Below are 12697 nucleotides of genomic sequence, written 5' to 3' on the forward strand. Positions count from 1 at the left end.
CCAAAGACGTTCCCATATTGTCTTTAGATTGTTCTACCACATCGTTGACACCGATGTCATCAGCACCAAGATACTGTCGGAGATGAATAAATCTAAGATGCCTGGAGAAGTCACATTCTTCCCTCTGAATCGTCTTGAAAATCGTGAAACCCAGTACCCAGAATCTCCGGTAAGTCTAAGAAACTATTTGGCCTTAAAGTCACTGGACACCTTTGGTAATTGTCAAAGACCTGTCTTCTCACTAGGTGTATGTCAACATATGCATAAAATAACGAACCTGTGAAAATTTGAACTCAATTGGTCGTCGAAGTTGCGAGAGAATAATGGAAGAAAAACACTATTGTCGCACAAGTTGTGTGCTTTCAGATGCCTTGAGGTCTCGAATTCAATTCAAATATTTTAGTGAGAAACTACTTCTTACTCAAAAAAATACGTAACTTCGTACGGAGCTGTTTCTCACTATGTTTTATACTATCAACAGCTCTCCATAGCTCGTCACCAAGTAAGTTTTTATGCTAACAATTATTTTGAGTAATTACCAATTGTGTCCAGTGTCTTTAAGGATTGACAAGTGAAATATAGTCGGGCGTTTGCACTGGTTTGAAAGCGCCCTCTAACATTTAATGTGTCTTGCCAGCAGAGTAGCACTCAAAGTTGCGAGATAACAAAGACTACAAGCCTATAAATTTGAAAGGTTGTGACTACTTGTGTGTCGCATGGGTTGTGCATTGTTTACACTGGGATGGTATAGTGGTCTTCATTTTGTGGCACTTGCGAGTGAAGTCACGCTTACCGTAACCGTAAAAATTTAAACGTGTAACTGGATGATCGGTTTGTAACTGTAATCGGCACAGGCTAAGTTCTGACTTCCAGCTATTTTATTGACAATGAATCGATTGACAAATAATGTTTTCTTTGAATCTCATTTGAAATTGATAAAAATAAAATCCATGCGGCCCCCCCCCCCCCCCCCCCCATAAAAAAAAAGGAAGCGGGTGTGGGACGCTAAACATGTGTTTGTTTTTACTCCGCCTAATGTTCTGCAACAGAAAATCAATATTGATCTTTGCACGACCCTGAACTGCAAATTTATAATAATAATAGCAAAACTTATAATGCGCACATATCCACCGATAGAGTGCCACAGGTGCCTACAGTAATACGATACAATAACTTATAATAATAATCAAGAGTGTCACGCCTGACGGACCTGAACGCTCTATTAGTAATAGAGCGTTCAGGTCCGTCAGGCGTGACACTCTTGGCACTGTACAAGCAAAACATATATACAAATGGACAATTCCACACTAATGGACCAAAGGGATAACTTTGTAAGATAGGCATGTGAGAACGAGACAAAAGGAACTATTTTGTTACAGTGTTTTCCTTTACAATTTAAATCTGTTTATCATTGTTCCTAGTAAAACAAAAGTGTAAAAAAATTGGTGACCTCTAGGAGTTACAAGGTCATTTGGAATGTGTTACATATGTAACAAAAGACGGACATATGGCCTGGACAGTAAAGAAAGAATTTGAAAACAATTACACAATATTATGCTGGTAACTTTCCTGACTCTTAAAGATTGTAAGCAATGAAACTGAGATGTTGCTGTGGGTATTAAGGAAATAAAAATGGGAAAAAGTCACGTACGAACAATGGACAGACAATTTGTGACAAACTTCTGTCCTGATTTGTATGTAGACATTTGTTTTAAAAACTTAAATTTCTTAAATAGCAGGGAAGAAAATTTCTTAATTTTGGCTGGTAACTATCCCTAAGGGTCTGTAGAATTGGTATCTGGGCAACATTGGATAATACATTTATTTTGGTATAATTTCTCTCAAATGATAACCAAAATGTCTGTCCTTGTTACGTACGTATAAATCTTGAAGACTTATCCTTCCAGTTTCTTAAATACTCGGTCATTTACCTTTTTTTTTTTGTTAACCACAATCCTCATGTGCTTCTGAATGTACACACAGACAAAAAATACATGACAACATACTTCATTTTGTTACTACAATCCAACATTCCCCTCCCATATCACACTTTTGTGCCCTTTAGTGTGGAATTGCCTAAATACAAAAGAAAGAACAATACAATGCAACATTGCCACTATAAAATGACACCCAAGGTAGAGGATTCAGGGTAATCAGTACTATAAAACAGAATTACGAAGTGAACAGTATGGAAATATTGACTGCTTAATATTCTGGGAACAGTTGAAATTATAGGCCCTCGGTGATGTCAAAACCATGACTATGCCCGAAGCGAAATAATATAGATTCTTCTAATCTGATTGGTTAAAAGATTTCATGAACTGGGCCTTGATTTTGAAATGTATAAAGTGTAATAACTTACCAAAATATTGCTTCGTGTTTTTCATTTCGCATTCACGGGTAAAATATACCAATCCAACACCACTGGATAACAATCCTAGTACGAGAGAATAGATGCCGCCAACAGCAAAAGCACAAAGCAGCTGATAAAATGCGCCGTACAAATCTTTGAAGACTATCCAAAGCTCATTAACAACCACATGAATCAACCTGATGTTTCTGTTGACGTAGATGAAATCTTGCTTCAGCCATTTTACGTTGCGAGTTTGGCATGAACACAAACAATTAAATTTCCCACACAAACAACTACGTTGAAAGGTCGTCTGCGAATAAAGGTCACAGCTATAGTTCATGTAGTTCGCGCCGTGACACGACGAACGTATACAACGCATCAAACACTTGCGCGACCTACATGTAGGAATACAGTGTGTTAAGACGGATCTATTATTTTCCAGGGCGGGCATAGTCGATTGACTATGCCCCGGGCATAGTCAATATGATGTCATTTCGAAAGAAAAAGCGGGCATAGCTATTTCCATGACTCCCTTTTTAACCAATCAGATTAGAGGATTCTATATGTGAGGTATATAACTTACAGGGTTTACAGAAGATAATGATAATGGTGAAAGACTTCTCGTGAAATATTATTCCATGAAATGCTTTACTTTTTGAGAAAACATTGAAACAATTATCAATTATTGATATCGCGAATAACGGATATATTTTAAACACATCTCATGACACGGCGAAATGTGCGGAAACAAGGGTGGGTTTTTCCATTATTTTCTCTCGACTCCGATGACCGATTGAACCTAAATTTTCACAGGTTTGTTATTTTATATATAAGTTGTGATACACGAAGTGTGGGCCTTTTGACAATACTGTTTACCGATGTTGTGCAATTGCTTTAACAGGATGCGTTGCCGATGTTACACAACCTCCAGTTTGACGACAAGTTCAAGGCCATCTTGAATCATGTCTTCGGCAAGACGCTCATCTGCCGTAGCATCGACGTTGCAACCCAGTTCTCAAGAACCCAGAACCTAGATTGTGTCACCCTGGAAGGTTGGTACCCAGCACCTCTCGTAGATACAGCATCCCAAAGAAAAGCTGTACACTTGTTCAACACAGTTCAGAATTATGCATAGAAACTTGTCAGTAAAACAGAACAAACTTGAAACTTGAAGTTTCGGAAAAGTTATCTTGCACTATTTAAAGGAACGTTACAGAATTGGTAAGAAACAAAAACCGTGAAGATCACAGATTTACATAAAACTTACACGGTCTAATGATGATTATTGAAAACATCCCTTGCAATATTTCTGTCTGAAATTTCATATTTGATGAGAAACAAATAATCTAATTTCGTGTTTTAAGTAGTAGCATTGTATCAGATACAAGCAGAAGCAATTTCAATGTAGGTTGTGCTTACATCTAGAATTTTTTGTTTAAACAAGCAAAGCGTTCCTGGTTTTCAGACGTTGACCTTTTCTAAAATGCGCAGGTGATCAAGTGAGTCGACGTGGCGCCATCACGGGCGGCTACTACGACACGCGTAAATCTCGTCTGGAGCTCCAGAGCGGGATCTTGGAGCTGAGGCAGAAGCTGAGCCGAGAGGAGCAAGAATATGAAGAGCTGAGGGAGAAACTTCAACATGTAGAGGTGGAGGTGACTCAACTCATGAGCGAGATGCAGAAGATGGAAACGAAGAACAGGAAGAATAAGTGAGTTCCCAGAAATAGCTAAGCACAAGACAATTATGCTTACCAGAATACGGTTACCACAGTTTGTGACTGCTATCCTGCTGATATCTGTTTAGCACTCATGAGTGAGATGCAGATGGAAACGAAGAACAGGGAGAATTTAAGTGAGTTCCTTAAGCACAACAAGTAGCTAAGCACAACAAAATTATGCTTACCAGAATACAGTTACCACAGTTTGCATCTGCTATCCTGCTGATTTCTGTTAAGCACTCATGAGTGAAATGCAGAAGATGGAAACTAAGAACCGCAATAAAAAGTGAGTTCCTTTAAGCACAAAAAGTAGCTAAGCACAAGAAAACTATGCTTACCAGAATACGGTTACCAACCAAAACTACCATGTCAAATGTACGGTTTGTGACGGGTGTCCCGCCCATTTCTGTTAAGCACTCATGAGTGAGATGCAGAAGATGGAAACGAAGAACAGGAAGAATAAGTGAGTTCCCAAAAAGTAGCTTGGCACAAGAAAATTATGCGTACCAGAATAAGGTAACCAGCCAAAACTACCATGTACAATTTGTAGCTGCTATCCAGCTGATTTCTGTTTATCACTCATGAGTGCGATGCAGAAGATAGGAAAAGAAGAACGGGAAGAATCAAGAAAACTATGCTTACCAGAATAAGGTTACCAGTTCTCATAAGTTTCATTTCACCTATATATTGAACACCCCAAACTTTGCAAGATAAGAGATAGATGAGGATAGTTCAGTTCTAAATCCAAGGGATTGGTTTCTTGTCCAAGAGGCGAGTGCTCTTTTATGCTTTCATGATATTTGGCCCCAAATTGTGGAATAAGCTTGCTATACAGATCAGAAATGCCAGCTCACTCTGTGACCTCATTCAAGGCACTCCTTACAAGCTCACCTGTTCCAGCAGGCTAACTAACTATTCAACTGTGCCTTAGCGCCTTAGAACAAACTCTTTATTTTGGCGCTCTACAAATGGCCTTTGATTGATGGATTGATTGATGTGTACAATCGCACCATCGTTGACCAGACAATCTGGATCTCTTGTTTTCAATCCCAATTTAACAATAGAAGTTTGACGCCCTCAACTATGTTTTGTTTTTTCTTCTTCTACTCCAACAGGGACATTTACGAGAAGATGAAGAGCGACATGCGCATCATGAAGGAAGAGAGCCAGGTCATCCAGAGGGCGTTGACCCCTAAGGAGCGTCGTCTGTCTAGTCTCATTACAAGCCTGGAAGCTATGAAGGGATCCGCACAGTCCCTGGATGATGAAATAGGTAGGTTGTCAAGACCAACAAATCAGCTTTTGAAATGAACTGAGGTTAAAGCTTAGGGAAATCCAGGTCAGAGGAATCTTAGCCACTGTGCGCTGAGATTTGCCCAACACAGAAAACAATACTGCACCAGTCAATTGGAACAAGCTCTCTGCCCTACGCCAAACAACATCTTTGAACATCTTGAAGAGATGATTGAAGTCAATTCAAATCAAATACACATTTATTTCCTACTTCCGTAAAATTCTTTTACAATTACATGTATTACGGAGTAAATAAAGCAAAATATTATTAAGTAACAGTAAACATAAATGTAATAAATAGAGTAAGCGGCCGTTGTGATAAACAGAAGCTTGTAAAAAAAAAAAATAGCCTGACAGACAAAGAAACAAAACAAACAGGCATACATGTAGACAAAAGGACAGACGATCTTAAAGGAACACGTTGCCTTGGATCGGTCGAGTTGGTCTTTGAAAAGCGTTTGTAACCGTTTGTTATAAAATGCATATGGTTAGAAATATGTTGTAAAAGTAGAATACAATGATCCACACAAACATGCCTCGAAATTGCACTGTTTTCCTTTTACCTCGTCGACTAACACGGTCGGCCGTTTATGGGAGTCAAATTTTTGACTCCCGTAAATGGCGGCTGTGTTAGTTAGTAAAAGGAGAACCACGCAATTTCAAGGCAAATTTGTGTGGATCATTGTATTCTACTTTTAAAACATCTTTCCAATCATACATGTATATATTTTATAACAAACGGTTACAAACGCTTTTTATAGACCAACTCGTCCGATCCAAGGCAACGTGTTCCTTTAAGACATGACACAACAAGTCCCATTTGTTTTGCTACCTTTCCTCTTCACTTGTTCCGAACATAACTTTTGTGCCACCCTTGTTTTTTTTCTTCTTCATGTGCTTCGATCGGTTTCCAGTGATGTGCCCATTATGAGTCCATATTTTTTTTAATAGAGTAAGGTTACCGGCCAAAATTAATTCTCCCGTTAGTTTTGCTAAAAAGAGAGAGTTGTGACAACTGAGCACTGTGGATGTAAAATGGCCGCCTCTCTGTGTAGGTTCTCATTGTAAAATGGCGCTGAATCATTGTAGTCCAGTTGTTTCCCTTATCGCAACTCTCTCTCTGATCATTCATCTTGGCTTTCAGGAACGGACCTGCTGTCCCAGCTGAGCGTTGGAGATCAGCGCGAGGTAGACAGCCTGAACGATGAGATCAAAACGTTGAATCAACAGAATAAACAAGCTCTAGCTGATCGGATTAAGGTAAGCTTAGGGAGGACTAACCCCCTCATAGGGTTCCCTACAAGCGTGGTGCCCCTCCAAAAAAATCAAAATACCAAATGTGCTCGTTCAAAAATGTTGCCCCCGGACAAAATCATCGAGCGCCTGGACAAACATTCTGGAAAAATTACTCACACAAATAGGATTTCAGTTCTAAATAGTTTGCATAATATGCCGATGGTGCATGATTGGTTTGCGTAAGATGCCGATCATCTTGTATGGTTTGCGCAATTTAAAGAACATGCAGAATTGGTTTGTGCCCGGACAAAATTTTACCCTGTGGGAAAACCCTGCCTCAGAAGTCCAGTCATAGGAGGACTAGCCATTTATGGCTTTGATCAAAAATTTGCGAAACCATCAAACATTGCCCCATGGGCGAAACCATTAAACATTGCCCCATGGGCGAAACCATCAAACATTGCCCCATGGGCGAAACCATCAAACATTGCCCCATGGGCGAAACCATCAAACATTGCCCCATGGGCGAAACCATCAAACATTGCCCTATGGGCGAAACCATTAAACATTGCCCCATGGGCAGAACCATTAAACATTGCCCCATGGGCGAAACCATTAAACATTGCCCATGGGCGAAACCATTAAACATTGCCCCATGGGCGAAACCATTAAACATTGCCCCATGGGCGAAACCATTAAACATTGCCCCATGGGCGAAACCATTAAACATTGCCCCATGGGCGAAACCATCAAACATTGCCCCATGGGCGAAACCATCAAACATTGCCCCATGGGCGAAACCATTAAACATTGCCCCATGGGCGAAACCATTAAACATTGCCCCATGGGCGAAACCATCAAACATTGCCCCATGGGCGAAACCATCAAACATTGCCCCATGGGCGAAACCATTAAACATTGCCCCATGGGCGAAACCATTAAACATTGCCCCATGGGCGAAACCATTAAACATTGCCCCATGGGCGAAACCATCAAACATTGCCCCATGGGCGAAACCATCAAACATTGCCCTATGGGCGAAACCATTAAACATTGCCCCATGGGCGAAACCATTAAACATTGCCCCATGGGCGAAACCATTAAACATTGCCCCATGGGCGAAACCATCAAACATTGCCCCATGGGCGAAACCATTAAACATTGCCCCATGGGCGAAACCATCAAACATTGCCCCATGGGCGAAACCATTAAACTTGCCCCATGGGCGAAAACCATCAAACATTGCCCCATGGGCGAAACCATTAAACATTGCCCCATGGGCGAAACCATTAAACATTGCCCCATGGGCGAAACCATTAAACATTGCCCCATGGGCGAAACCATTAAACATTGCCCCATGGGCGAAACCATTAAACATTGCCCCATGGGCGAAACCATCAAACATTGCCCCATGGGCGAAACCATCAAACATTGCCCCATGGGCGAAACCATTAAACATTGCCCCATGGGCGAAACCATCAAACATTGCCCCATGGGCGAAACCATTAAACATTGCCCCATGGGCGAAAACCATCAAACATTGCCCCATGGGCGAAACCATTAAACATTGCCCCATGGGCGAAACCATCAAACATTGCCCCATGGGCGAAACCATTAAACATTGCCCCTTGCCCCTTGGGACAAAACCATCAAACATTGCCCCATGAAGTCTTTACCCATCACAGTCAAACTGACATGATAACGCATCTCGAACAATGTGGCGTGTACATCTCATTTTTTGGAGGCGCGTTCTGTATTGTGTTAAGAAATCAATAGCTCCCCCTTGCATAACGCTACAGGTACGCTGAGGTCACAAACAGAGAACAGCTATTGTCCAATGATCTGCCTCCTTTTTGAGAGTGTGACGTCGTATGCAGTTTAGGCCTGGGCGAATAATTCAAATATCCGGTTAATGGCGAATAGGTTTTCCTATTCGTAACCACGAATGCCTTTTTTTTCTTAACCGGATATCCACAATGGGCGCGAATACCTATTTATAAACCAGATAGTCCTGTAATTACTACCAAGTAACCGGATATACTTTAGTATCCAAATATCCGCGGACGTCGGGCGACAACTGATTGGAATGTTTTGTCTGAATCCTTATGAAACTTCTATTAAGACAGCATAAAACAGCATAAACTAAGTATTTAATATGCTCACCTCCGTGAAGAGTTAAAACAATGACATTTCTGACGTAATTTGTTCAAAGATTACGAAAGTTTTCCCTCACGTAGAGTCAATCATGATGAAAAGAATTAGCAAATCGCCATCTTTAAATTAGATCCGGTTATTTTATGAATGAACCGAGTGACACCGTCTAAAACCAATATTAATCCGCCCATAAGGTCTCATTTACAAACGAACAACGCCCTCTAAAAAAAATTTAATTTTTTACTAGCGCCCTCTAGCGGCGAAAAAAATATTCGAATATCCGGTTAATTTTGGATAGTTGGCCAGCGGTAACCGAATACCAAAATTTCACTATTCGCCCAGCACTAATGCAGTGGGTCTATTGTCAGGGTGTATTGGTCTTCTTATGGGATGTAAAGCTGTAGTCCTGTGGGCTGTCTGATGCACGTAAAATGATCTCTTTTTCAGTGCACTTTCCTATCCAACTGGCTCTTGCACAAAATTCCACAAAATGAACATTTAAGATTTTATTGGTTTTTGTTTTCTTTCTGGCAGCTTGAAGGTGAGAAGAACAAGATTGAGAATCTACTGTCGGGAAATCTGATGAGAAAAAGGGAACGTCTTGTTGCTGTAAGTATTACTGTACTTCATATGTTCTCTGATTATTGAGGATGTTTTCTCTCAGCCTTGAGTCTTCAAATGTTCCTTAAAGAAGTAACACATTCATCAAAATCAGCACTTTGAAAAATGAATGAATAATTATGTCAAATGATGAAAAAACTTTGTAAGTTGTTATAATACCCATTTGTTGATAATTTCTTGAAAGATGTGGATTGGAATAAATGTTCTCTTTCAATGACCACGATGTTGTGACACTTTGTAGGACCTTCAAGATATGTTTGTTATATCCATTTTTTGACGATTTCTCAAAAGAAGTGGATCGGAATAAATGTTCTCTTCACAGGCCATGATTTTTTGACACTTTGTAGGAGCTTAAAGAAATGTTTATAATATCCATTTCTTGACGATTTCTCAAAAAAAGTGGATCGGAATAAATGTTCTCTTTCAAAGACCACAATTTTGTGACACTTTTTTAGGAACTTCAAGAAATTTCCATAGAGGATAGGAAGCAGAAGTTAGAGACGTGTCTGGCCGAGCTACAAGGAACCGAGATGTCCATCGAGACCAACAAGGCTCGGATCGAGGACTTTGAGAGTCAGATCGAGAGTCTGAATCGGGAGCAGCTGAGCAAACAGTCCGATCTTGAAGAAAAGAAGAATAAGGAGAGAGATTTTGGCGATAAGATCAACACCGATACGAAGGCCTTGGAGAAGATGACTAATAAGCAGAGCCTGCTGTTGAAGAAGGTGTGTGCGGTGAAATGTAGCTCTCATGTTTATATTAATTTATTTATTTATTTCCTCAAAACCTCAAAAAATTGAGCAGATAAAAAGATAAAGGTACATCAAATTTAAAGTCAAAGGTACAAAACACGTATGTAAAGAAAAAAGGATAACCCTGACACTCTTGAACAACCCTGAAACCATAAATAATAATAATTTTGGTCAAAAAGTAAAGCATTTCATGAAATAACATTTCGAGAGAAGTCTTTAACCATTGCCTTCTGTAATCCCTGTAAGTTATTTGTAAATCTGTGAACTTTTTTTTTTTTTTTTCTGAACCAAAAGGGTCCAATGGCTTTAACTTTCTTACAGAAAATTAGGCAAATCAACTCTAAAGGGGGCACTTGGGGGTCCCTACAATAATAACATTTACATAGCAATTAATACTGGTGTTTCTATCTTACCAGACAACATATCTTTACAAACATACTGTTCAAAACTGCAATGGCATAGTCAAAAGTTTTAAGCCTATTGACAGACAAGAGGGCAGATGGACAAAGTTCAGTTTAATATGTATTTTTTTTTTTTGTTCTCTTCTGAACAACCAAAACAGAAAGAAGAATGTATGCGTAAGATTCGCGAGTTGGGCTCCTTGCCGAGCGACGCCTTTGAGAAGTATGTGCACCTCTCCCTCAAGCAACTCTTCAAGAAGTTGGAGCAGTGTAACTCGGAGCTCAAGAAGTACAGCCACGTCAATAAGAAGGCTTTGGATCAATTTGTCAACTTCTCCGACCAGAAGGAGAAGTTGATCAATCGGAAGGAGGAGCTGGACAAGGGTCATGCTGTAAGTTTTAATGCTTGGGGCAATTAATAATAATAATAACGGACATTCATAAATACCCCAGACAGTTTCTCTACTCCTTCACGTGGGGGTGTTTAAACGGTTGATAATGACCAGTGTTTTAGCCAGCTGGCTTCCGCGTGTCAGGCGCGCAAGATTATCACGCGGAACGCAATTCATAGCTATTAGAAACAGCGCGTAATCTATTTCTAAGCGCGCGTGCCTACACACAACCCACGCGCAACAGACTGACTCTTCACAAAGTTTTTGAAAAAAATATTTCAAACCTCAAATTTTCAACTGTCAAAGTGTCTGTAATTGTATGTTTTTTTTTTAATTTTTAACAAAAGGGCATTTATGAATGGGAATAAAAGAGTAGTGTGTCGTTCTTAAACGTCCAATTAAAACCTTGCAGGGTCATTGCCAGACGCTAAAGGCCACTGGCAATTCGACCATGCCAGCTTTAAACGGCCGTGTAAGAACTTGTCGATACCCTTTTATTCCCTTATTTATAGAGCGTTTTGAGGCCAATGTCACACGAGGCAATTTACGGGCAACCAGTTCCAGGCAATCTCTAAGAAGAAAGTGCATTCATGCATATTTGAATGTTCACATATTTTTCTTAGGGATCGTAAGACATTGTTTTTGAACAACAACTCATGCGCTAACAAAGTGGCCCTTAGAGTATGCACTGCATTTGGTTGTGTCAAAGTTGCCTGTAAAAGTCGAGGGCCTTACACTGTGAACCGCAGCACTTTACAAGAAACAGTACAATAAGCGAATAGATAAAGGCACTAATAATGGGAAAGACAGTTGGTCCTTAGCAATCAACCATTGAACAGGAAAGTGTTGAGATGTTTCTTGTAAACTTCAAGTGACTCAGCTGAGCGAACTTGATCAGGGAGGTGGTTCCAAAGGCATGGAACATGTGCGTAAAAAGCACAATCCCCAGCAGCGGAATGCACCTCCTGGAACTGCCAAGAGTGTAATGTCTGGACCAGAGCTAAGACCAGGGCCCAATTTCACAGAGCTGCTAAGCACAAAAATTTGCTTAGCACCAAATTTCTTCCTTGATGAGAACAGGATTACCACCCAAATTTCCATTAGTTACATATTGCATGTTACTGGTATTCAGCTGTTGTTTGCTTATCCTGAAAATCACAGATTAACATCAAACTCACACAGTTTGAAGATAATGATGGCAGAAAGCTTCCCTTAAAATGTTACTTGCAGGGGTGCTTTAGTTTCTGAGAAATGAGTAAAACAAGTCAAGACAATTATTTCCGCATGTAAAACAAATTTTTGTGACATTGTTTTACTCATTTCTCAAAAACTACAGCACCTCAGCAAGTAATAATTTAAGGTAAGCTTTCTACTATCATCTTCAAACAGTGTAAGTTTAATGTAAATCTGTGGACATTGTGTTTTGTGCTACAAAAAGTACAAACATTCTTCAACTTACCCGTCTTACTATAGTTTCCATCTCAATGAAGGCAACTGTATGTGAATATAAACACACCTGATGATTTTGCGTTTTTGTTTGTGATTTTGTAGTCCATTACTGACCTGATGAATGTACTGGAATTGAGAAAGTACGAGGCTATCCAGCTGACGTTCAAACAAGTTTCCAAATACTTCAGTGAAGTCTTCAATAAACTGGTACCCGCCGGTAAAGCAACCCTCGTCATGAAGAAGGGAGACAGTGAATCATCCCAAGAGGTCAGTAAAGGGTTGAAAGGTCGAAGGTCATTAACCCTATTGCCGTAGGGTGATTCACC

General features: G+C 40.0%; 1 protein-coding gene across 1 annotated transcript in view; it reads left to right on the forward strand.

Moving 5' to 3' along the window:
- The window catches only part of LOC117294782 (structural maintenance of chromosomes protein 3-like), a 37608-nt gene that overhangs the window by 20746 nt on the left and 4165 nt on the right, over positions 1–12697 (forward strand). Inside the window, exons 17-25 of the mRNA XM_033777301.1 lie at positions 28–169; positions 3255–3405; positions 3845–4064; positions 5189–5346; positions 6511–6626; positions 9291–9365; positions 9833–10102; positions 10692–10922; positions 12474–12638. Of these exons, the coding sequence (XP_033633192.1) occupies positions 28–169; positions 3255–3405; positions 3845–4064; positions 5189–5346; positions 6511–6626; positions 9291–9365; positions 9833–10102; positions 10692–10922; positions 12474–12638 (1528 nt within the window). The remainder of the gene's footprint in view (positions 1–27; positions 170–3254; positions 3406–3844; positions 4065–5188; positions 5347–6510; positions 6627–9290; positions 9366–9832; positions 10103–10691; positions 10923–12473; positions 12639–12697) is intronic.

This window comes from Asterias rubens, chromosome 9 (assembly GCF_902459465.1).
Source record: "Asterias rubens chromosome 9, eAstRub1.3, whole genome shotgun sequence".
In the NCBI taxonomy this organism is placed as follows: domain Eukaryota; kingdom Metazoa; phylum Echinodermata; class Asteroidea; order Forcipulatida; family Asteriidae; genus Asterias; species Asterias rubens.